Source organism: Drosophila serrata, unplaced genomic scaffold (genome assembly GCF_035046125.1).
Source record: "Drosophila serrata isolate PLE 108 unplaced genomic scaffold, ASM3504612v1 contig_382, whole genome shotgun sequence".
NCBI classification, from domain to species: Eukaryota; Metazoa; Arthropoda; class Insecta; order Diptera; family Drosophilidae; genus Drosophila; species Drosophila serrata.
In genome coordinates, this window is record NW_028257280.1 from 7,161,674 (window position 1) to 7,182,095 (window position 20,422).

The following is a 20,422-nucleotide window of genomic DNA, read 5'->3' on the forward strand; positions in this document are numbered from 1 at the left end:
CTGTATACCGATAGTTAAATGTTCTTAAGCGATTTATGTTTAGGAAATAGGCCCGTTTTCACTGGAGTGCATTTGGCCATTCTGTATTATGGGCCAAATTTTATATATATTCTGTTAAATTAAAAGTATGTTTTTTTTTTCAAAATTGTTAAATCCAATTTTAGAAAAAAAACCAATTTACATTTTCTGCGACATTTAAATAATGCAGCGTAGTGAACAAGTCACTTAATACAAATCACCAAAAATGTCTGTGATATTGCATTGTCATTTATAAGATACATATTAATTTGATCCATATACGAAATTTAAATGTCTTTTCTTTTATATTTTAATATTCCCACTGTTGTTGAAAATGAATACAAGTTGTTATAAATAAATAATAATTGTAACGCCATTTAATTACTTTAGGAAAATGAATGAGGCTTAATTTGAGTTAAGCTGAAAAATAATAATAAAACATAATTGGTAAATAGTACACACAATCGATTTATTTCGTTCCTTTTTGTATGGCAAAAATTAATACAAAAAATTAAATATTAAATGTATGTATGTATGTATAAAAAGCTTAAAGCAAACTATATAATGTAAATTTAATTGGCTGCTTGTTTTCTCTCCGATTGATCTGTCAGTATGGTAAGTTGAAAGAAAGGCCTATCTCAAAAACTCATGCGAATTAAACTTTCTGCATCTTAGCACCACAAAATTGTGTTTAACCGAATAAAAATCTTAATTGTTTGTGCGATAATCGCCGTGACCTAATCGGTTGAGTTTGTTTGTTCTTTTCTATGATGAGTACTAATGGAATTCTGCTCGTGCGTGCATGTGTGCAGGAAAAGAACGAGCTGACGACTCGTTCGAATTTGTAGCTTAGAACCACGCAATGGTGATAAGGAGGGTCACTATGAATCTTTATCTGTTTACATTGGTTTATATCGGGTTTAAGCACGGATTATCTGGCAAAGTACAAACAACATTGAATCGGGTTTGGGGATGGTTTGAAAACAAATGGTTATAGCAGCTGAACCAAGGCAGTTACAACAGTATTCATAGTTTATATGTAGAGGTACATATTAATTTTCGTTTTGCTTCGTTCGTTTTTGTTTGTTATTGTTAATACTCTTAAAAGGGCGCCACGCAACCTTTCAAACGACACAAAACACACAGTCACAAAATCATTTCGACGTACATAAAACTCTAGTTACTTAAATTAATTACAATTTCTTTCTTTTTATCTGACAATTGCACCGACTGACACGGTCCCACATCTGTGTGCTCGTGTGTTTGTGTGTGTGAGTTCGCTTCGTAAGTGTGCGTGGAGCAGAGAGTCCAAAATGGGCAAACATTTCGATCCCGAAACGATTCACAATCCGCGATCCGATCCGCCGCCACACATACAGACAAACAGGCGACATTTGAGGAAATAAAAAGTGAATAAAACCAATGCAAGGCCGTTTACAGCATTTTACATTTAAATCTACGATTCGGCTTGTTCATTTTGCGGCCCCTCCGTCCCTTGTTGTCCTTGTCTTTGCGGATCTCGCGCACCAGTGTGTAAAATGCATCGTCCACGCCCATGCGCGTCTTCGCGGATGTCTCAATGTATGGAATGCCGTATTGTTTGGCCACCTGAGAGTAAAATATACATACATAATTATAAATATATAAGACAACAACAGAAAGATCTTCAACAAAGGTACTCAAATGCTGCGCTGGGCTTGTGTGTTTTCTCTACTCACCTCTCTTGCCTGCTCGTTGTTCACGTTCCACGAGGCCAGATCACATTTGTTACCCACCAGCACCATGGGCACCTCCTCTGCGTCCTTAACCCGCTTGATCTGCTCGCGATAAGTGCCGATGTCTTCGAATGACTTCGCACTGTTCACGGCAAAGACCAGTAAAAATCCCTCACCAGTGCGCATATACTGATCCCGCATGGCGGAATACTCCTCTTGGCCGGCGGTGTCCAGGATATCCAGCAGGCAAGTCTCTCCATCTACAAGGGCCAGCAGACTTAATAAGTAAAGTAACGGAAGTCGGCGCCCAACGCCAAAACTCACCTATAACCACTTGCTTGCGGTAGGAGTCCTCGATTGTGGGATCATACTCGTCCACGAAATGGTTCTGGATTAGCTGGATGGTTAGTGCCGATTTGCCCACGCCGCCGGCACCAACCACGACCAGTTTGTATTCCGTCATTTGGCGTCTGCTTTCGATTGGCCGTAGTCGCAGTCACAGTCGCAGTCTCTCTCGCGATCGAAGTTCCTCAATTGTATGAGCCCGCAGCTGCAGTCTCTCTCCGTGTCCGTTTCTATATCGCTATATGGGTGTGTGTGTGAGTCGGGCTGCAAGTAGAGTAAATTATTAATTAAGATTGATTAAAATAAATTAAACGCATAATTAGGCACGAATTAATGCACTGAGTCACTTCGGATGGTGCTCACTCACACACGCGCACGCACGCACACACAGACCACAAAGAGATCAATGACTCAAAGTGCTGCAGCCCCCAGGCCCTGCATATTAATTCTTCCTGTCTCTTGCGCACAGCCTTCCACAATTTAGCTATTAATCACTTTTAGGGGCACTATGAATTGGCAGGCATTTAGCCGCTCCTAGCATTGCTTCAAGTGTTTTTCTTTATTTTCTTTTTGCCTGCCGGGGCTGCACAGATGCGGACCTTCTTTGTTGCTGCCTTCTCGGCTAGCTCCTCCTTGTTTTTCCGCTCCTCTCTGCCTCTCGCTTCACGCTGCAGTTGCTGGGCACGTTTCACTTTCACGGTTATCAGTTCGACAAGTGCAGCAGCGGCCAAGTGCACGACTTGTAATTAGGTGAAATTGCAATAACAATTTGCGGAGGAAAACAATAAATTCGTATCTAATTTCTGCAGCTGTCTTCTTCTACTTCGTCGCCATTTTGTCGGAACATCGATAGCGGTATCGATGATATCGAACGCCGGCAACTATCGATTGTGTTTTGGGTGTCACGATAGCACACAAATTTATTTAAATTTTAACTTTTTTTTCGCTGGGCACACACTTTGGCAAAGGCTTCTAAAATAGTTATATCAAATCAAAACCATGATTAAAACCAATTAAAGCACAGCTGTTCCATGCAATTAGAAGAGTAAAATTCAGATGAGGTCTAATGGAAACACAACAAAATATGTATATTTCCACTATTCCAGCCATTCGATAGCTACATTTAAAGTATCGATAATAACGTGTTGCTGTTCAGCATGGACAAATTGAAATTTAACAACTTGGTAAATAAAAACTTTTTTTCTTAGACAATTGGCTTGGTAAATTATATATATTCCCGTAGGTAATATCAAACAAGAAGTTGATTCAAAAGGCACGTGCCCAGACCATCGCTAAGCTCGTCCAAAAATTGAGAAAGTCGAAAGATGGTCTGGCCAAGAATCCGGACAGCGAAAAGGAGAAGATTCGCCAGCGAAAGAACAGCGAGTGCTTGGCCCAGCTGAAAGCTTTGAAATGCTTGGACATAGTGCGGCAGTCCCTGCTCCAGGAAGGCATTAATCCCAATACAGTGATTGCCAGTGAACGCTCCACTCCGGATGAACTGGGCATCGCCATGCTGCGACTAAACAAAATCATGCATGGATTGGTGGACACCTTTGTAGCTTCCCTGAAGCTAAGCACCGACAAGGAGGCCAAGTGGCGCGAGGAGATACTGGAGACAAGCAAGCGACGGTTTAAGATTGAACGTACGGAGGAGAAGAAGAGGAAACGTAAGGAGCTGAAGGACCAAAAGGCACAGACAAGGAACCGATTGGAGTGGCTGGAGCAGAATAAAGTGGCCGGAGCTGAGGGCACGGAGGTGGAGGCTAAGGATTCTGGCCAGCTGGAAACAGAGCAGGAGAACCAATCTGCAATCCAGACTCAGAAACAGCAAGTCAAAGTTGGTAAAAACGATGAGCCCACAGATGCTACAAAGCCAGAGAAACCGAAACTAAACAAGAAAAACAAAAGTGAGCGCAAGCCTCTTACCAAAACAGTAAATCCTCAACGGCTTCCGCAAGTTGTGGGTGAAAGCAAGGAAAACTCTCAGGATAAACAAACAGTGCGAGAAATCAAGCAAAAGCCTATTGAACGTACAGAAAAGAAACCTAAACTGCGATCAGATAGAAAGCACAGCATTGAAGAGAAGTCAAAACCAGATAAAGATCGTCCCACTCACGTTGTTGATCCATTTTTCATCACCGAGTCTGGGCAGCCATATTTATCCACCGCTGTGGTTCATTCAGAGGACAACGATAGCGAAACTGAGGAGGAGCAGAGGCCACCGCCAGTCAAAAGGTACCGAAGTGATGACCAACGAGGTAGCAATCATCGTGAAAGGCCTGAGAGACAACCAGCGTTCAGTACGAAAAAACAACACGATGATCGGCATCCCTCCTGGGTGGCCAAGCAGCAACAGAAGCCCATTATTGGTGACTTCAGGGGTAAAAAGATCACCTTTGGTGAGGATGGACAGGCGGCAGAGATTAGGCCTCCTAGGAATAGTCCTGCTCCCCCAGCTGCCGCTCCAGCATCGACCGAAGGCATGCATCCCTCTTGGGTGGCCAAGCAGAAGTGGAAGCCCAAAATCGCCGATTTCCAGGGCACCAAAATTAAGTTTGACGAGGACTAGCAATAAACAAGCTTATAGTATTTTGATTTTTTATTACTAAATAACTGCAAAGCTTTCGGCCTAAACGTCCACCTTGGGCACATAGTGACCCCGCGCCTTATCCTCGTTTCGCAGCTTGTCCACGTTCACATCGGGGAACTTGCGCCGCAGCACATCCAGGTCAAAGTTGGGATTGCGACGGAGGATCATCATGACCTCGTTGCGAGAGCGACTGTAAAATGGCATAATTTTGTATAGAGTGAATCATAGCAAAGCTTTTTTGAACTCACTTCTTGGCCTTGCGCTTGGCATTGTATAGCTGCTCCCTATACTTTAGCAGGAACCTATTCACGGCCCTGCCGCCAAAACCTATGTTGCGGGACTTGATCCATTTGAGGTTCATGAAGGGCGGCAGTACGTGTTCGCACATTTTGTAGTTGACCTGCAGACCGAAGGCATTCTTCACCGCCTTCTGTGGGCGCTCACCCGTCTCTCCTGTCTCAAGCAGGTGATAAGCCTTGTTGCGCTCCCGAACTACTGTCTCCAGGTTCTCCATGGAAATCTTCACCTGCGGTTAGGCGTTATAGATTGCGCCGAGCTCTACTGATCAAACGGATTACCTTATCGATGCGCTCGGGATTGGGAAAGATTTCCATTTTGTCGTTGCACTCGTGCTCCATTGTCATCAGCATGTTTCGCTCCTTCAGTAGTATGAACCAGAGCTGGTGCAGCTCCTTGTTGGACTTGATGCGCAGCTCATCTGTCCGCCAGGCGCGGCCCACCTTTACCTCGTTCTCGCTCCAGTGCTTCTTGTCGTCGAAGAACTCCATGAGATCCCGGCGAGCGGCAGAAGTGTGCAGTTGAGCATGCGGCGTCTGCACCGCGGCCGCACTTATTATATAAAAACAAAGTGGCAATTAAGTCTAAATTCTGAGTGAAGACTGATTTCTTCCGAGAGAACTCACCTCCAGGCTTGCCATGGCTGCTTCGGAGCATTAAAAAAGCCTTTCACCGTCGCTGATCGCACATTTTTTGCCAAATTTAAACATTTTATTAAAGTTGAAGACATTTTTCGAACAGCTGCGACGGGACTATCGATAGTATCGATGTTTTTTTAAAGAGCGAGGAAATGAAAAGGTTCTTTAAAAAAATAAATTCCGATGGAGTACTGGAAGGTACATTTTGTGTGTTTTTTATATTTATTGATTAACTTGAAGTACAATTTTCTTCCCTTGCGCGTGTGCATTAAAATACTTGTGTATTCCGGACCTCCACAGAACCTGGAGGACATTTTATAAAGTCTTATTTTCTGTTATTTTGTGAAGATGTATGAAGTATCCATTAATTTATTTTATAAATATGGGTTATAATAAGTATTTTTTTATTATTTATTTTTTATGTATTACCATTTGGAGCAAACACAGATTTTACTTACTATCGACGGAATAGTGTGGCCAGCTAGAAAAAGTGAAATGACTCAAAATCGATGTTTTGAAAACGATACCCAAGCATCGATAGTGCTCCGGCTCTCTCGCTCCCGAGGAAATTCTGTTAATATACGCGATTTTTTGTTAATGATAGCGGTTATGTTATGCATTTTACATTCTACCTGTAAATTATACTATATACCCAAAAGTGAGAATTCGACCCCACGCATCGTAAACGTGTAAAATGGCTCTGTGCACGTGTAAAATGTAAAATGTTAAATATCACAATGTTTTCAGAACATCGATAATGCAAAAAATCGAAAATCGATAGTATCGAAATTGTGTTTGCTGTTTTCCAAGTTGCTAAATGAAAAATCGAAATTTTCTTTAAAAAAAAACACGGGCCGCGTATAATTAAAGTGAATTCGAGGCAGTTGCACAACATGCAATAGGAAAATGTAAGTGGCCCCTCCCGGAAAAGCCCCAAGACTGGCTGAAAATGTTTGTTCTACTCTTGGAGTGCAGGAACGCCAAGTTTTCTATGTGGGTGTGTGTGTGTGTGTGCATGTAATGGTGTTTGTGGCATTCAGTACACAAATTTAAATTGATAAAACTCGACAAAGGCAGTAGTGGTTCTAAATTGCATCCAGTGGATTCCCTGCCTAGCCAAGTGCTTATTAATTGTGCATTTATCACAGCAAATTCTCGCAATTTGCACCTATAAGTGGGCGAGCAAAAACAGATTCATTGAAAAAGAAGCAGGGGAAAACAAAATCTAGAGCGATGTAGTAATAGGACAGTGTTGCCGATCTGCTGCCTGCAAAGGGGAGCAGCAGGGCAAGATTTATCTGTCGGCGTTATCAGTGTGTTTGAGCTTTGCTCAAAAGAAGTATTTACTCAGCCGTTACGCTGCTAATTGGATCTTATATAAAATGCAGGCCTTCATTGAATTAAAAGGTCACAGAGAAAGAGGGGGCGAGTGAATTGATTGATCAATTTGGCGGAGGGGAGCAGTCGATTGTGTGGGGTTTTCTGCCGCCTTTCGTGTTTTTCTCATTTCTCTCTCGCGCCGCATTTCGTAAGACTTCAGCGGTGAACGCCCAAAAACACAAACAAGTCGTTATGTTTGTAAGCCTGTCCGCCAACCGTGTGCTTCGTTGTTTGCTCCTCTGCTTTTTGGTTTTTGATGGTAATGGTAGTGGCGGTGGCGACCAGGGGTTAATTTCTAGGTGTCGCCTCAATTATCCGGCTTCTGCAATGTTCCCGGTTTTAGGTATGAATCCGTGCCGGATGGATGGAAACTTGGTGACACTTGTTGCCCTTGTAAAGCTATGGTTTTTGGGATTAACAGATCTTTTTAACTGCAAAATCCACTGCATTCTTGATTCATTTCCAAACAGTATTCATAAAATATGTATATATATACCCTTTCAGGGTATTAAAATTTCAGTCAGAAGCTTTTAAATATGTGAAGGAGCCATTTCCGACCTTATAAATCATATATATTCTTGATCAGCATCGATAGGCGAATCGATCTAGCTATGTCCGGCCAAAATTTAATTTTTTCAAAATTTTGAAAATTTTACAAGGGGTTACATCATTAAAATTGTCAAAAATTGGCAAAATATGGAATTTTCTTAAATTTAAAACTGAGTAAGCAGATTTAAACCCTAATAAAATCTAACATCGGAACGCTTTCCGAATTAAAATTAATGCGTTTTTGGCTTAGTTATGAGGTTTTTGATTTAAACTTTGATTTATCAAAAAAATATGGATTCAATGCAGATATATTTAGCTTAGTTATGATAAAATTTCCAGTTCGATTCTATAATTCATTTGCCAGGGTATATCAACATCGTCATCCCGAATTTAGTTTCCTGTTTTTAATTCAATTATTTACATATATGACATACATGTTGTTTAAAGTCAATTTAAAAGAATATGTTTAAATTTGTAAAAAGTTCCTGCTTATTATTTGTTTATTCTTTACCTTCACTAATCTTATCACTTATAACCAGGTTTAGAAAGCCTTCTCCTATTGTTATTTGTTCTCCCTCAGACTTAATTATCGCGGTCTTCATAGAAATGGCAACAAATATCTGAATATTCGGCCCTAACAACCTATACAGCAGATCAAATAGTCTCAGGGGGTATAACATTCACGGATTCGACCTTATCATGGCACACTATCAGTTAGTTTGCAACGCCCACATTATGGCGATATGTACATGGAATGTGGAATTTTTTCGTACGAATTATGTTTATCTTAAAGTTTGTCACAGTTGTGGTCTTTATATTACAGTAATCTTTGGAGCAAACCCAGTGCAGCTTATTTTAATTTTTGACCTAATCTATAAAATAAACAATGACTAATCGTTACTTTAATTCGAAGTTTATTGTAAAATGACAAGAGTAAAGGTTATTTTACTGTCTTTAATATAATTTCTTAATTAAATTTAGCTTAATGGCCTTGACATTAGAGGTTTACATAAATATCTAATAGATTTCTGAATGAAACTTAATTTAAACTCCTTTAAGAGCTCATATTAAGCAAATAATTTGATTAGATATTTATTTAATTTAGTATCACCTAACAATAACCTAGATATAAGTGTTAGCTGTGTGCCTGGTAATGTGGAGGCAGTGAGTAGTTGTGCTGTATTCTCTTGAAGCTCTGCTCCATTCATTAAAATGTGCGTGTGAATTGAAGAGGAAAGCCAACGAAAGTTGTTCGCCACATTACCGGCCGAGTTGTTGCAACACCGACCGCGTTGTAATCGTGTAAATAAATGCAATCCAATAGCGGAAAATTACGAGTTGAGAAAAGTAATCAAACTGAAAAGGAGCAGAGCACGGAGGAGCCACAGCCACCTTCTTATGGGAAGCATTACCTGGGCGGCAGTTGAAGTTGAATCTTCACATGAAACCTCAACCCCAACATCTCCCTTTCTTTTATCCTTTCTCGTTTCCGAAGACCGGAGGAGAGCCGCATAAAATGTCACAAAAGGAATTGGCGGCACTGGTTGCCTCTCGCACCAGCCGGAAGCGTACCGTACCCTCAACCAATCGTTCGGAACCAAAGTCCATCATAGAGATACACATATCCAATGACTCGTCATCGTCGACCGCCAAGAGAGCTTGCCGTGGCACGGAGAACAAGGTAGAGAGGCAGGAACTACAGCAAGAACCAGAGAATCTTGGTCCACCGCCTCCGCTGACTAAAGAGGAGGAGCAGCGGCACAAGGAGTACCGCAGCAGTTGCTCAATATTTCTGCAAGATCTGCCCTGCTTCAAGCTGCAGCAGGCACAGCAGATTCCCAAGTGCCGGGAGTGCAGGAGGCGAAACGTAGTACCCGGTGCGGAGGGCGAAGGCAACACTGGCAACGATGTTTACTGCCGCTTCTATGAGTTTCGGCGCCTTCAGTATAATGATAAAGGAGACTTGAATGTGGCGGGATTCCCAAATCCGTATAGCGAGCCCACACCGGAGGACTATGCTATTTGGCAGCCCGATGGGAAAACTGCGCCGACCAGCGGCTTTATGGACATACAGGTGTGCAGGTACATCCTGCTCCATGCAGGCGATCAGTTCTGCTATTTGTGGCGCCAGGAGGCGGAGGCCCTGCGGCTGCATGAAAATCCCGACGGCACTATTGCCTGGAAGAAGGCTGTGCAGGGAATACGAGAGATTTGCGACGTGTGCGACACCACGCTGTTCAACTATCACTGGACGTGTCGCAAGTGCGGCTTTGGGGTGTGCCTGGACTGCTTCAAGGACCGGAAGGACGGCAAGCAGCCATTACGGCGCCTGGAAAATGCACTCCAAAAGGGATGTGACGAGTACCACTGGCTGCTCTGCACCGATTTCAGTGGCCCGCAGGAGCACGCCGTCACCGAGCTGATGCTGACGCAGATCATAGCCGGGGATGCCCTAAACGTTTTGGGCAGGATGTTGCATGAGGTGCGGACCTTGTGGCAGGTGCCGCAGGTGTGCGGCTGTCTGCTGAGCAAGCAGTCCGTGGACGATGCCCAGCTGGACGAGCTCATCCAGGACATGATCAAGGAGTCGCAGCTGAAGCAGCACACCAGCTTCTCCTCCCTGGCTACAGAGCAGAAGCTGCACCAGCAGCAGCGATTGGAGCAGCTGCACGCTAAAAAGCTGGAGTTTGCCCGGGAGCGAGGCATTGATTATGTTCCTGGACGCGTCTGGACCAAGGAGACCCTGGGAAAGGATCCCATTACTACGGCTTTTGACAATTTCAAGCACATAAATTTTTTGAGAAAGGGACTGGCTGGCTTGCGAAGGTTTCTCCCGCCAAGGGCCATGACTTTGGCGCACTCCACTCAGTTGGCACCTGGCGTACCGCACGAGTGGCTATGCGACGGCAAGCTGCTGCGACTCACGGACGCCATGCATCCGGATAACCGAGTCCTTTACCAGGAGGTGTGGAAGTGCGGTCAGCCCGTTATGATCTCGGAGGTGGCTCGCTCATTGAATCTGGACCTGTGGCATCCACAGGCCTTTTGCCGTGACTTTGGCGATAAGCCCAATGATCTGATCAACTGCCTGAATGGCAACCTGGTGCCCAATCAGCCGATGCGGCACTTCTGGGAGGGATTCCAGTGCATAACAAAGCGACTGCTGGACGCTAACGGCAAGCCTATGCTGTTAAAGCTTAAGGATTGGCCCCCGGGTGATGATTTCGCCGAGATCCTGCCCACCAGGTTTGCAGATCTAATGAAGGGACTACCCATGCCGGAGTACACACTGAGGACTGGAAATCTAAATATTGCCAGCTGCTTGCCCAAGATGTTTGTACCTCCAGACTTGGGGCCCAAGATGTACAATGCATACGGCTCAGCCTTGCATCCAGATAAGGGAACGACCAATCTTCATTTGGACATCTCGGATGCGGTCAACATAATGGTTTATGTGGGCATTCCCCAAGATGAGGACAGCAAGCCGCAAATGGCGGCCACTCAGAAGGCAATTGCACTTGGCGGGTGCGATTATATAACCAGAGCTCGCTGTCAAAATCCTGATGTATTGCCAGGTGCTCTATGGCACATATTTCCAGCGCGCGATGCTGACAAAATAAGGGATCTTCTTAACCGTGTGACCCTTGAGAAGGGCTTTCGCCTGGAGCCGGACCACGATCCCATTCATGATCAGAACTGGTATCTAGACGACAAGCTGAGGGCCCGTCTGTTTAAGGAGTACGGCGTTGAAGGACACCCCATTGTCCAGTGCTTGGGGGATGCAGTCTTTATACCGGCCGGAGCTCCCCATCAGGTCCAGAATCTTCACAACTGCATCAAGGTGGCCGAGGACTTTGTCTCGCCGGAAAATATAACCCATTGCTATCATCTTACCCACGAGTTCCGAAGGCTCTCCCATTCGCACACAAATCACGAAGACAAGTTGCAAATTAAGAACATTATCTACCATGCCATCAAAGACTGCTGCACCATTCTGACTCGGGCATTAGAAGAGCGCATAGATGCGGAAATGGCCAAGCTAAAGGCAGATTAGAGTTCATCATTTCCCACCTGATGTTTCTTTTTTTTAATTTAATATCAAGCTCAATGTTCTATTTCTAATTTAAGTTTTAAGAATTGTCACGTATTAATTAATAAACATAATAATCATAAAATGTTTTGTCTAAATGAGCTTAAGGGATATTTTTATTGCCGTCTTTGAATTGATTCTTAAATGTACAAACATTTTATATGACGTTTTTTGTATTAATATTTCAGTCAATAGATTAGAAGACGAAACGTTCGAGTTACATACATCCGTGCTAGCAACAAATGCATGCTGAGGACGGAACGGAAACTGATGATGAGGAGTCCAGTCCAGACTGTCAGTAGCATCGTACACATCGTACTGCTGTGCTACTCATAAACCTTTAAAAACGGTGAAGAAGAAAAGTCAATTACAACGCCAGAAAGCCTTTTACACAAGATATTGATATACTAGCCGTGGGATTGGAAAAGTTGAAAGATCAGCAAGATGACGGTCGATTTTAACGACTATTTTTGGGTAAGACAACATTTATTTTAAGTTTGACGCTGAATTGATACAGACGAGGCTTGTCAAAAGATTATCTATAAGTTAATACCTTTATAACCTTACCACCCTTTATAATCTTTTATGAAAATTCACGAACAATTTCACAATGAAGCTTTTTCTCCCTTTTACAGGGCGAGAAAAACAATGGCTACGACGTATTATATCACAATATGAAATTTGGTTTGGTGGCCAGCAAGGAGTTGTCCGAGTTCCTCCGCGAAAAGTCCAACATTGAGGAGCAGAACTCGAAGATGATGTCCAAGCTGGCCCACAAGGCTGGAACACTGAATAGCACATTTGCTCCGGTCTGGACAATACTCCGCACATCGGCCGAGAAGCTCTCCACCCTCCACTTGCAGATGGTGCAGAAGCTGACGGAACTGGTCAAGGATGTGGCCAAGTATGCCGATGAGTTGCACAAGAAACACAAGTCCGTCAAGGAGGAAGAGTCACAGACCCTGGAGTGTGTCCAGGCCATTCAGACATCCACGGTGGCGGTGCAAAAGCTGCGGGATCTCTACGCTGCCAAGGTCCAGGAGCTGGAGAAATTGCGAAAAGATAATGGCTCGCACAAGGATGCCGAGAAGCTGGAGAGCAAGCTCAAGAAACTGCAGGAGGAGTACAAGGCACTCCTGGACAAGCATAATCCCATTAAAAATGAGTTCGAGAGGCGCATGACGCAGACCTGCAAGGTAAACTATGGATTGCTAAATTTTAGTCTCATAATTAACTAATTTGTTACTATTTTTAAGCGCTTCCAAGAGATTGAGGAAGTCCATCTGCGTCAGATGAAAGAGTTTCTGTCCACTTACCTGGAAATGCTGCAAAACAATCACGACATGGTGGGTCAAGTACATTCCGACTTCAAGAGACAGTTTGTTGACATGTCCGTGGACAAGCTCCTGGAACAATTTGTGCTCAACAAGTACACTGGCCTGGAGAAACCTGGTAAGTGCGGTTTATTGCCATTTGTATTTTGTAATACTTTATTTAATTTTTACAGAAATGCCCGAGCTGGAGTATGTCGCTTTGTCCAGTGGGTCCCGACTCCAGCAGCCGCAGACCTCGGCCACCGCGTCCAACTCGAATTCGGCCACCAGTATTCAGGCCGCTCTAAGAGCTGGTGGCAATCCAACGACCACAGTTTCGGGAAGTGTAGTGTCCATGGATCAGCGTGGAGATGCCTTGGGCGCCATCTCCCTGGGCAGCGGGAGCGCGGCCAGCGGTAGTATTCCCTACACTGAGGACCCGATACTTGGTGGAGCTTTGGGCTCGCCGCGACCCACATCACCGGACATACTGGGGGCCAGTGCAACAGCGGCTAGTCAAACGCAGCCAGCTGGCGGAGCCACGTCCACTGTTAAGAGCCTGCGCTCCTGGTTCTTGCCTACTGCCAAGCAGCAGCAGTCGTCGACGGGCGCCAGCAATTTCGGTATGAGCGGGAGTGGAAGCGGCAGCAACAATCAAACCACAAATACCACGACAACAACAGCAACAGCAATCAACAGTAGCAACAATTTGAACACCAACAACACTACAACAACTACAACAATAGCAACAACAACTGGCACGAATAATCTCACCACCAATATTATCACCAAAAATTCCCCTAACTCTGAGGATACTAGCAATCAAGGTTCATTCTCTTTGTTTTTATTTTTGGTTTCCATTATCGGTTTTATTTTATGTTGGTTCGGTCCTACCGGTTATAGTTTCTCCTGTGTATTTTACCTTTTTCTATTGTAATATATTTTTCTTATCTGTTCTTAGATGTATAGTTTTATGTACGTGCTAAAAGTCGTTTGCTTTTAAGTCAAGTCAACATTATTAATTGATTTTCATTGTACCAGAGAGATCTTTGCTTAATTCTCAATGTTAATCGAAGAAAAGAAACTTTTCTTTTTGTTTACTACTGTTAAATATTGAGTATAAGCGAAAACTCTATTTCTCCATGTTTGTAAATGTTTTCGTATTTAAAGGGATGGTAAAAAATATTGGTAAATCAAAACAGTATCAATACTTGTAGTTAAAGGTTTTTCCTTTCCATATACCTCCCTATTTATGTATATAATGGTTTATATTTTAATTTACATTTACATTTACTTTCGTTTTTTAGTTGAATTCTATCTGAAATTGTACACTCAAACACCAGCCAATCAATCAATCAGACATTAGTCCGGGACTTATTACCTAAACTATTGAACACACCACCTACACACACACACCGTCATAAGCACACGCGCACACAAAATGCCACCAAGCCGTTGAACTAACAGCACTAACACAATTCTCTCTAAATGCTTTTATATTCGTCTTTCGCACTGCTTTGACAACCCATCCATCCATCCATCCATCCGTACATCCATCATCAACACCCATCCATCCATCCATCCATGCACCTATCGACTAATCGAAAATCAAAACTTTAGACCAGGCACAGCAACAGCCGGCAACAGAGGCCTTAACTCCTACTGCTACTGCGACGAAAAAGCAAGCATTGAATGCAACGACAAGCGAGCAGCAACTATCGAAATCATTAAATGAGCAAGACCATCTCCAGCAGACGGTGGCAGCTTCTTCAGCTTCAGGAGCAGCCTCATCCGCCGCGACAACGACCACAACGTCCAGACGTGCAACGTCACTTTTAAATATATTCACATCGAACTCTCAGGGTAAATGATCCAAGAATGTCATTGAAAGTGAAATGGGCCCCCCGAATCCGACCTCCAACCCTTCCCAACTACTACTAAAACACACCTATATGTCCAAAAAATGCATGCATCTAGGCTTAATGTTTAATGGCTTTTCTGTGTGCTGAGCTTATTATTGTTATCTCATCCCCAATTAACATTTAAATCATTTTTAATGCATTCTTATATGGCGGTGTTTGAGTTCTGAGTTCCGAGGAAGACGTTACATTTAAGTTCTGACTGTAAACTATATTCAAACCACAAAGCAATGTTTAACATCTCGCATCCCCTACACTGAAACCACCCGGAGTTTAGTGTCGAGATGTGTTACCTCTTTCCTGTGTGTTATCTTAGTCCTTAGCTCGCTACTAAGTCATTCGTTGTTAACCCGCCTAAAATAATTCTCAAACTAATGATGTCACTATTTCGCCGGCAGTCTCTGGTATTTTACGAAGTCGTCGCGACAAAACCAAAACCAAAAAGGCAAAGAAAAAGAAAGACAATGAGGCTGCAGAGCACATACAGGAGGAACGACTTACCAGGTGAGTGCTTTAACTCCCTGTTCAGTATTCCATATTTTACTTCTTCAATATCGTTTGCAGTGCGGATCGAGCCAACAATACGCTGCTGGACTACGACGACCATGGCCGCAGCATGAAGACTCAAAATTCCAGCGGCAGCAGTGCAGGCGGTGGCTTGGCCGCACTGTCGGCAACTTCGGCGCAGGGCAGTGTCGATTCAGCGGGCGCCAGCAGCATGGGCGGCAGCGGTGGAGTAGCAACTGGTGCCAGCGGTAGTCTACCCAATGCAGGTGCTCTTACGACCTCGGCTTCGGCTACAGCACCCGGTGGCTCAAGTGGGAATGGAACCGGCTATGAAGTGGATGAAGAGGGCTTCAGCATACAGCCAGCCAAGGAGATAGCCTGGGAAGAGGGTCAGGATAAATGTAAGTTCATGTCGCGAATGGATTTAGACTGATTGACAAATAGAGGTCTAAATGGAAACGAATATTTATTAATGCATCGACAAAATCTCTTTTAGCTGGCAGTTTTTACTCCGACTCGGATACGGATTCGGACAATGACAAGCAGGAGCGGCGGATTCATGTGAGCATCAAGCCACTGAAGAATGGTCAAGCACCCATGTCGGCCAGTGTGGATGAGCTGCGCGCCACTGTTGAAAATATTTCTCTGTCTCCAACTGGAGTCTTTTCAGTAAGTTGAAACTTTTACTTTAATTGAATATCAATTAAGTCCTTTTTATATTTATTCCACAACAGCATCACAGCCAGCAACTGCAGGGAGCACGTGGAGCCCCAGCGTCGCGCCAGCAGTCGCCGGAAATATCGAACGCTTCGACGCCGACGGCTAGTGTTCATCCTTATGCCCCGCTCCAGAGCCCGACGCTGTCCAATAACAATAACAATGCTAATAATACGACCAACAACCGCTATGCGGATCTGGGCGACATATTCTCCGAGCTTGGTGATATGAGCATGTCTGCACCGGCATCGGCAACGCTGGGCAAACCGCCAGGCAGGCAAATACCCACGCCAACATCAGCGGCGTCCACAGGCGGCAGCATAGCCATACCGCGACCGCCATCGCGACGCTCTGATATGATAGCCATTGGACCAGCGGCCACGGGGGGCACTGCCCCTGGACGCGGGCGAATGTCTCCGGCCCCGGTAACGGCCATGAATCGAGCGGAAAGCATTGGCAGTCTTGAGTTCCGCACAGCCATAGGGGGTGTGGGATCGTCGCGGGGTCCCTCGCCGCTGACGATCGGTATTTCGGACACCATACCGCTGGCGGTGGCATTCCATGAGATCATTCACGCCTATTTCCGGGGCAGTGACGAATCCAGATGCCAGGTGAAGGTGTCCGGTGATATGATGCTATCATTCCCGGCCGGCATTGCCGGCCTATTAGCCAATAATCCCAATCCAGCCAAGCTGGGTTTTCGCATTAAGCACGTTCAGAACTTGGAGAATATGGTGCCCAACGCGAAACTGGTCCAGATGTAAGAATATATTTAAAATATGATAAATTTATAACTCAATTTCTTGGCCTTTTATAAATCCCTAGAGATCGCCAGCAGTCGAGCAGCCTGAGCACAATGCTTGAGTTCAACATGGGAGCCTTGACGGCCCTGCTGCGAAGGCAGGCGGAAAACAATCCAACGGCATCCTACTTCAATGTGGACATACTTAAGTATCAGGTGCGCACCAAACCGGGGGCCAGCTCGTGTCCCTTCCAGCTGGTCAGCTACTGGAAGTGTGAGTCCAGCTACACGGCCCTCAAAGTGGACTACAAGTACAATAATCATGCCATGGCCAGTGCCTCGCCTCTGCTAAATGTCACGCTCTCGGTGCCCGTAAACGGATCTGTCCGCAATGTCCAGTCTAAACCACATTCTGCCTGGTAAGTAAAAATAGTTTTAAGTTAGATCAAATTAGGTTCAGTTTTTATATTCTTTCCAAGGGTGTTATAATTTTAGTCAGAAGCTTGTAACTTGTGAAGAAGTCATTTCCGACCCTATAAATCATATATATACTTGATCAGCATCAACAGCCCAGTCGTTCTGGTCATGTCCGGTCGAAAAATAAATTTTTGAAATTTTTCCGAAAATTGAAAATTTTATAAGGGGTTACATCATTAAAATTGTCAAAATTTGACAATAAATTGAATTTTTTAAATTTGAAAACTGAGTATGCAGATTTGTTAATCTATTAAAAGTTAGCATAGAACAGATTTCCTAATTAATATTAAAGATTTTTTGGCTTAGTTATGAGGTTTTAAAACTATGACTTTTGAAAATAAATTGTCCGTTTTTATACCTTTTTGCAGGTTTTTATAATTTTTACCAAAACTGGCAATAGAATCAACAAACGCAGTATGCAGATTTGTTCGTGCTTTAAAAACTAGCACAGAAAAGCTTTCCGAATTAAAATTAATGCAATTTTGGCGTAAATATGATGTCCGAAAAACTTTGATTTTTCACAACAATTGTCTTTTTTATACCTTTTTGCTGGATATAATTGAAGGAGTCATTTCCGACCCTATAAACCATATATATTCTTAATCAGCATCAACCGCCCAGTCGTTCTGGCCATGTCCGGTCAAAAAATAAATTTTTGAAATTTTTCCGAAAATTAAAAATTTTATAAGGGGTTACATCATTAAAATTGTCAAAATTTGACAATAAATTGAATTTTTTAAATTTAAAAACTGAGTATGCAGATTTGTTAACCTATTCAAAATTAGCATAGATCAGCTTTCCGAATTAAAATCAATGATTTTTTGTTATAGTTATGAGTTTTTAAATCTATGATTTTCGGAAAAAATGGTCCGTTTTTATGCCTTTTTGCGGGTTTTTATAATTTTTGTTAAAAACTGACAATAGCATCAACAAACGCAGTAATCAGATTTGATAGTGCAATAAAAACTAGCGCAGAAAAGCTTTCTGAATTTAAATTAATGCAATTTTGGCGTAAATATGATGTCCGAAAAACTTTGATTTTTTACAACAATTGTCTGTTTTTATACCTTTTTGCTGGATATAATTTAAATCAGAAGCTTGAAACTTAATGAAGGAGTCATTTCCGACCCTATAAACCATATATATTCTTGATCAGCATCAACAGCCCAGTCGTTCTGGCCATGTCCGGTCGAAAAATAAATTTTTGAAATTATTCCGAAAATTAAAAATTTTTTAAGGGGTTAATCATTAAAATTGTCAAAATTTGAAAAAAAATTGCATTTTTCAAATTTAAAAACTGAGTATGCAGATTTGTTAATCAATTATAAGTTAGGATAGAACAGATTTCCAAATTAATATTAAAATTTTTTTTGGAAATAAATTGTCTGTTTTTATACCTTTTTGCAGGTTTTTATAATTTTAGTCAAAACTGACAATAGAATCAACAAACGCAGTATGCAGATTCTTTAGTACTATAAGAACAAGCACAGAAAAGCTTTCCGAACTAAAATTAATGCTTTTTTGGCTTAGTTAAACTTCAATAAGTCGGAAAATGTCAATTAAAAGTAGATATAAATATAGATTTAAAAAATGCGAATATTTAAGGATTAATTATAATATATTTCGGATTCGATCTTATAATTGAATTGCAGCCGGCAAGAGTATATAAACTTTGGCTTCATGAAGTTAGTTTCTTTCTTGTTTTTTTTTTTTTTTTTTTAATTTTAATTGTTATACAAGTTACAAAATGAGTTAAGTTTTTTCTAATCCTTTAAATACCTTTTCCAGGTTGGGTGAATCAAATCGTTTGGTTTGGAACTTCACCGACATATCGCAAAATTCTCAGGACGGCGGCGTGGGCACTCTGCGGGCCCGTCTAGAGCTCAACGATGGTCCTTCGACGCCGGCTCTTCTGGCGACCCAGTTCAATTGCGAAGGCACCACGCTCTCGGGCATCGAATTCGAACTTCAGGGCAGCGGTTATCGTTTGTCGCTGGTTAAGAGGCGCTTCGTTTCCGGTATGTCTTAATGGACAATGACCAAGTGTGTCTCTGGGATTAACTCTCTTGTATATTTGCAGGCAAATATGTGTGCGAGGGCGATGGCATACGTAGTGGAGCAACGCCCACCCCGCCGTCAGTGGGCTCAACCAGTCCGTATTCGGCAAAGTCAAATTAATCGCTCCCCGACTCTAAAGACAGCTTTTATAGGAGCGAGAACGAGAACGGAAAAATGGCAATATGGCAATAGGCTCGTGAAAACCTAGAGAAATTTTTGTAACTAAGCTTAAATACGAGACAAACACAAGGATACCCAAACCATATTTGATTACAGACACAGGACTAGTGGCGCCTTATGAGTTACTTCTCTCTCTCTCTGAGCTTTTTATTATCATCCCCACTATACCTCTATTTGATCAGAATTTGCTGAATTCAAAGTGACAGGCTTTAATTTTTTGTCAGAAATTTGGAAACTAGATCAATTTTGATGCCACAAATCCAATCGGAACGGGATGTGGCGGGGCTATATATTATGATGTATTTTTGTACACACACGAAATTCTGTTTTCACGCGTAATGTTGAATCTGCCGGCTGGGGGTCCGCCGAGTGCTGCGAATGCTGCGGGTCGGACTCTGCTAAATCTGGATGTATTATTTGTTATATATACATACACACACACAAGTATGCTAGTATATATTATTGAAATGTATTTATTATGTTTAACTGAACGATATTGTATATGTAGCTATGTAGATATCTAAAGCAAACACACACCGAACGAACGTTGATTTTATGTTCACTTTTGTACACACAACAACCAAATCCAAAAATGTATTAAATGTAAGATACAAAAAAAAAACCTACAGTGTGTCGTCTCGCTTGGAATCTCGGTGGCTTTTGCTTTCGTCACCGGTGTGGCGGATAAGGCTGTGTGTTTGCCTCAGAGCAGCTCATGCAACCGGAGTTGTTGCCGCCTCTGTTTTCAGCGATTTCCGTTTCTCCGCCGATCAATTAATTATCAAATTTAGGCAAAGAACATGACAAACAGGTTTCGGTCTCTTTTCGGCGACAAAGACAACTTGCACATATAGGAAATTAGCAGTCCGTCGAAAATAGAATAA

The 20,422-nt window shown here is 42.8% G+C and overlaps 5 protein-coding genes across 9 annotated transcripts; 3 read left to right on the forward strand and 2 right to left on the reverse strand.

Annotated features, from left to right (window-relative positions):
• Positions 1–466: 466 nt before the first annotated feature.
• On the reverse strand, positions 467–2,970 carry Ras85D (GTPase ras-like protein 1). The gene is made up of 4 exons (XM_020953174.2): positions 2,678–2,970; positions 2,058–2,342; positions 1,737–1,993; positions 467–1,626 (listed from the first exon to the last, which is right to left on the reverse strand). Exons 2-4 carry the CDS (start codon positions 2,194–2,196, stop codon positions 1,453–1,455), a joined length of 570 nt encoding a protein of 189 aa, XP_020808833.1. The 5' UTR covers positions 2,197–2,342; positions 2,678–2,970; the 3' UTR covers positions 467–1,452.
• A 34-nt stretch (positions 2,971–3,004) lies between these two features.
• Rlb1 (lysine-rich basic protein Rlb1) lies at positions 3,005–4,670 on the forward strand. 2 transcript variants are annotated; one of them, XM_086840816.1, is made up of 3 exons: positions 3,005–3,123; positions 3,185–3,262; positions 3,322–4,670. In XM_086840816.1, the coding sequence occupies exons 2-3, from the start codon at positions 3,236–3,238 to the stop codon at positions 4,648–4,650; spliced, it is 1,356 nt and encodes a 451-aa protein (XP_086696942.1). In that variant the 5' UTR covers positions 3,005–3,123; positions 3,185–3,235; the 3' UTR covers positions 4,651–4,670. The 2 variants fall into 2 exon arrangements, with proteins under 2 accessions (XP_086696942.1, XP_020808808.2); XM_020953149.2 differs by lacking the exon at positions 3,005–3,123 and having other exon boundaries at positions 3,125–3,262.
• Positions 4,666–6,177, reverse strand: mRpL47 (mitochondrial ribosomal protein L47). 2 transcript variants are annotated; one of them, XM_086840818.1, is made up of 5 exons: positions 6,065–6,177; positions 5,595–5,909; positions 5,250–5,520; positions 4,920–5,197; positions 4,666–4,861 (listed from the first exon to the last, which is right to left on the reverse strand). In XM_086840818.1, exons 2-5 carry the CDS (start codon positions 5,696–5,698, stop codon positions 4,711–4,713), a joined length of 804 nt encoding a protein of 267 aa, XP_086696944.1. In that variant the 5' UTR covers positions 5,699–5,909; positions 6,065–6,177; the 3' UTR covers positions 4,666–4,710. The 2 variants fall into 2 exon arrangements, with proteins under 2 accessions (XP_086696944.1, XP_020808821.2); XM_020953162.2 differs by having other exon boundaries at positions 5,595–6,102.
• A 5-nt stretch (positions 6,178–6,182) lies between these two features.
• Positions 6,183–11,710, forward strand: Kdm3 (Lysine demethylase 3). The gene is made up of 2 exons (XM_020955855.2): positions 6,183–6,514; positions 9,031–11,710. The coding sequence occupies exon 2, from the start codon at positions 9,052–9,054 to the stop codon at positions 11,587–11,589; it is 2,538 nt and encodes an 845-aa protein (XP_020811514.2). The 5' UTR covers positions 6,183–6,514; positions 9,031–9,051; the 3' UTR covers positions 11,590–11,710.
• LOC110186592 (F-BAR domain only protein 2) lies at positions 6,365–20,160 on the forward strand. 3 transcript variants are annotated; one of them, XM_020955818.2, is made up of 13 exons: positions 6,365–6,514; positions 11,814–12,099; positions 12,261–12,821; positions 12,882–13,077; positions 13,133–13,765; positions 14,559–14,801; positions 15,256–15,361; positions 15,422–15,765; positions 15,861–16,033; positions 16,099–16,841; positions 16,907–17,242; positions 19,089–19,318; positions 19,381–20,160. In XM_020955818.2, the coding sequence occupies exons 2-13, from the start codon at positions 12,070–12,072 to the stop codon at positions 19,476–19,478; spliced, it is 3,693 nt and encodes a 1,230-aa protein (XP_020811477.2). In that variant the 5' UTR covers positions 6,365–6,514; positions 11,814–12,069; the 3' UTR covers positions 19,479–20,160. The 3 variants fall into 3 exon arrangements, with proteins under 3 accessions (XP_020811477.2, XP_020811487.2, XP_020811495.2); XM_020955828.2 differs by having other exon boundaries at positions 13,133–13,561; XM_020955836.2 differs by lacking the exon at positions 14,559–14,801.
• The last annotated feature ends 262 nt before the right edge of the window (positions 20,161–20,422 follow it).

Excerpts from the sequence above, each read along its gene's own strand:
- Ras85D (XM_020953174.2), bottom strand. The coding sequence starts at position 2,196 with ATGACGGAATACAAACTGGTCGTGGTTGGTGCCGGCGGCGTGGGCAAA. Across the intron at positions 1,994-2,057 it reads CCGCAAGCAAGTGGTTATAG|ATGGAGAGACTTGCCTGCTG; the intron begins GTGAGTTTTGGC and ends TGGCCCTTGTAG. Across the intron at positions 1,627-1,736 it reads ACAACGAGCAGGCAAGAGAG|GTGGCCAAACAATACGGCAT; the intron begins GTGAGTAGAGAA and ends TTTTACTCTCAG.
- Rlb1 (XM_086840816.1), top strand. The coding sequence starts at position 3,236 with ATGGACAAATTGAAATTTAACAACTTG. Across the intron at positions 3,263-3,321 it reads AATTGAAATTTAACAACTTG|GTAATATCAAACAAGAAGTT; the intron begins GTAAATAAAAAC and ends ATATTCCCGTAG.
- mRpL47 (XM_086840818.1), bottom strand. The coding sequence starts at position 5,698 with ATGTCTTCAACTTTAATAAAATGTTTAAATTTGGCAAAAAATGTGCGA. Across the intron at positions 5,521-5,594 it reads CAGCCATGGCAAGCCTGGAG|TGCGGCCGCGGTGCAGACGC; the intron begins GTGAGTTCTCTC and ends TTATATAATAAG. Across the intron at positions 5,198-5,249 it reads ATCCCGAGCGCATCGATAAG|GTGAAGATTTCCATGGAGAA; the intron begins GTAATCCGTTTG and ends GCCTAACCGCAG.
- Kdm3 (XM_020955855.2), top strand. The coding sequence starts at position 9,052 with ATGTCACAAAAGGAATTGGCGGCACTGGTTGCCTCTCGCACCAGCCGG.
- LOC110186592 (XM_020955818.2), top strand. The coding sequence starts at position 12,070 with ATGACGGTCGATTTTAACGACTATTTTTGG. Across the intron at positions 13,766-14,558 it reads TGAGGATACTAGCAATCAAG|ACCAGGCACAGCAACAGCCG; the intron begins GTTCATTCTCTT and ends TCAAAACTTTAG. Across the intron at positions 14,802-15,255 it reads ATTCACATCGAACTCTCAGG|TCTCTGGTATTTTACGAAGT; the intron begins GTAAATGATCCA and ends TTTCGCCGGCAG.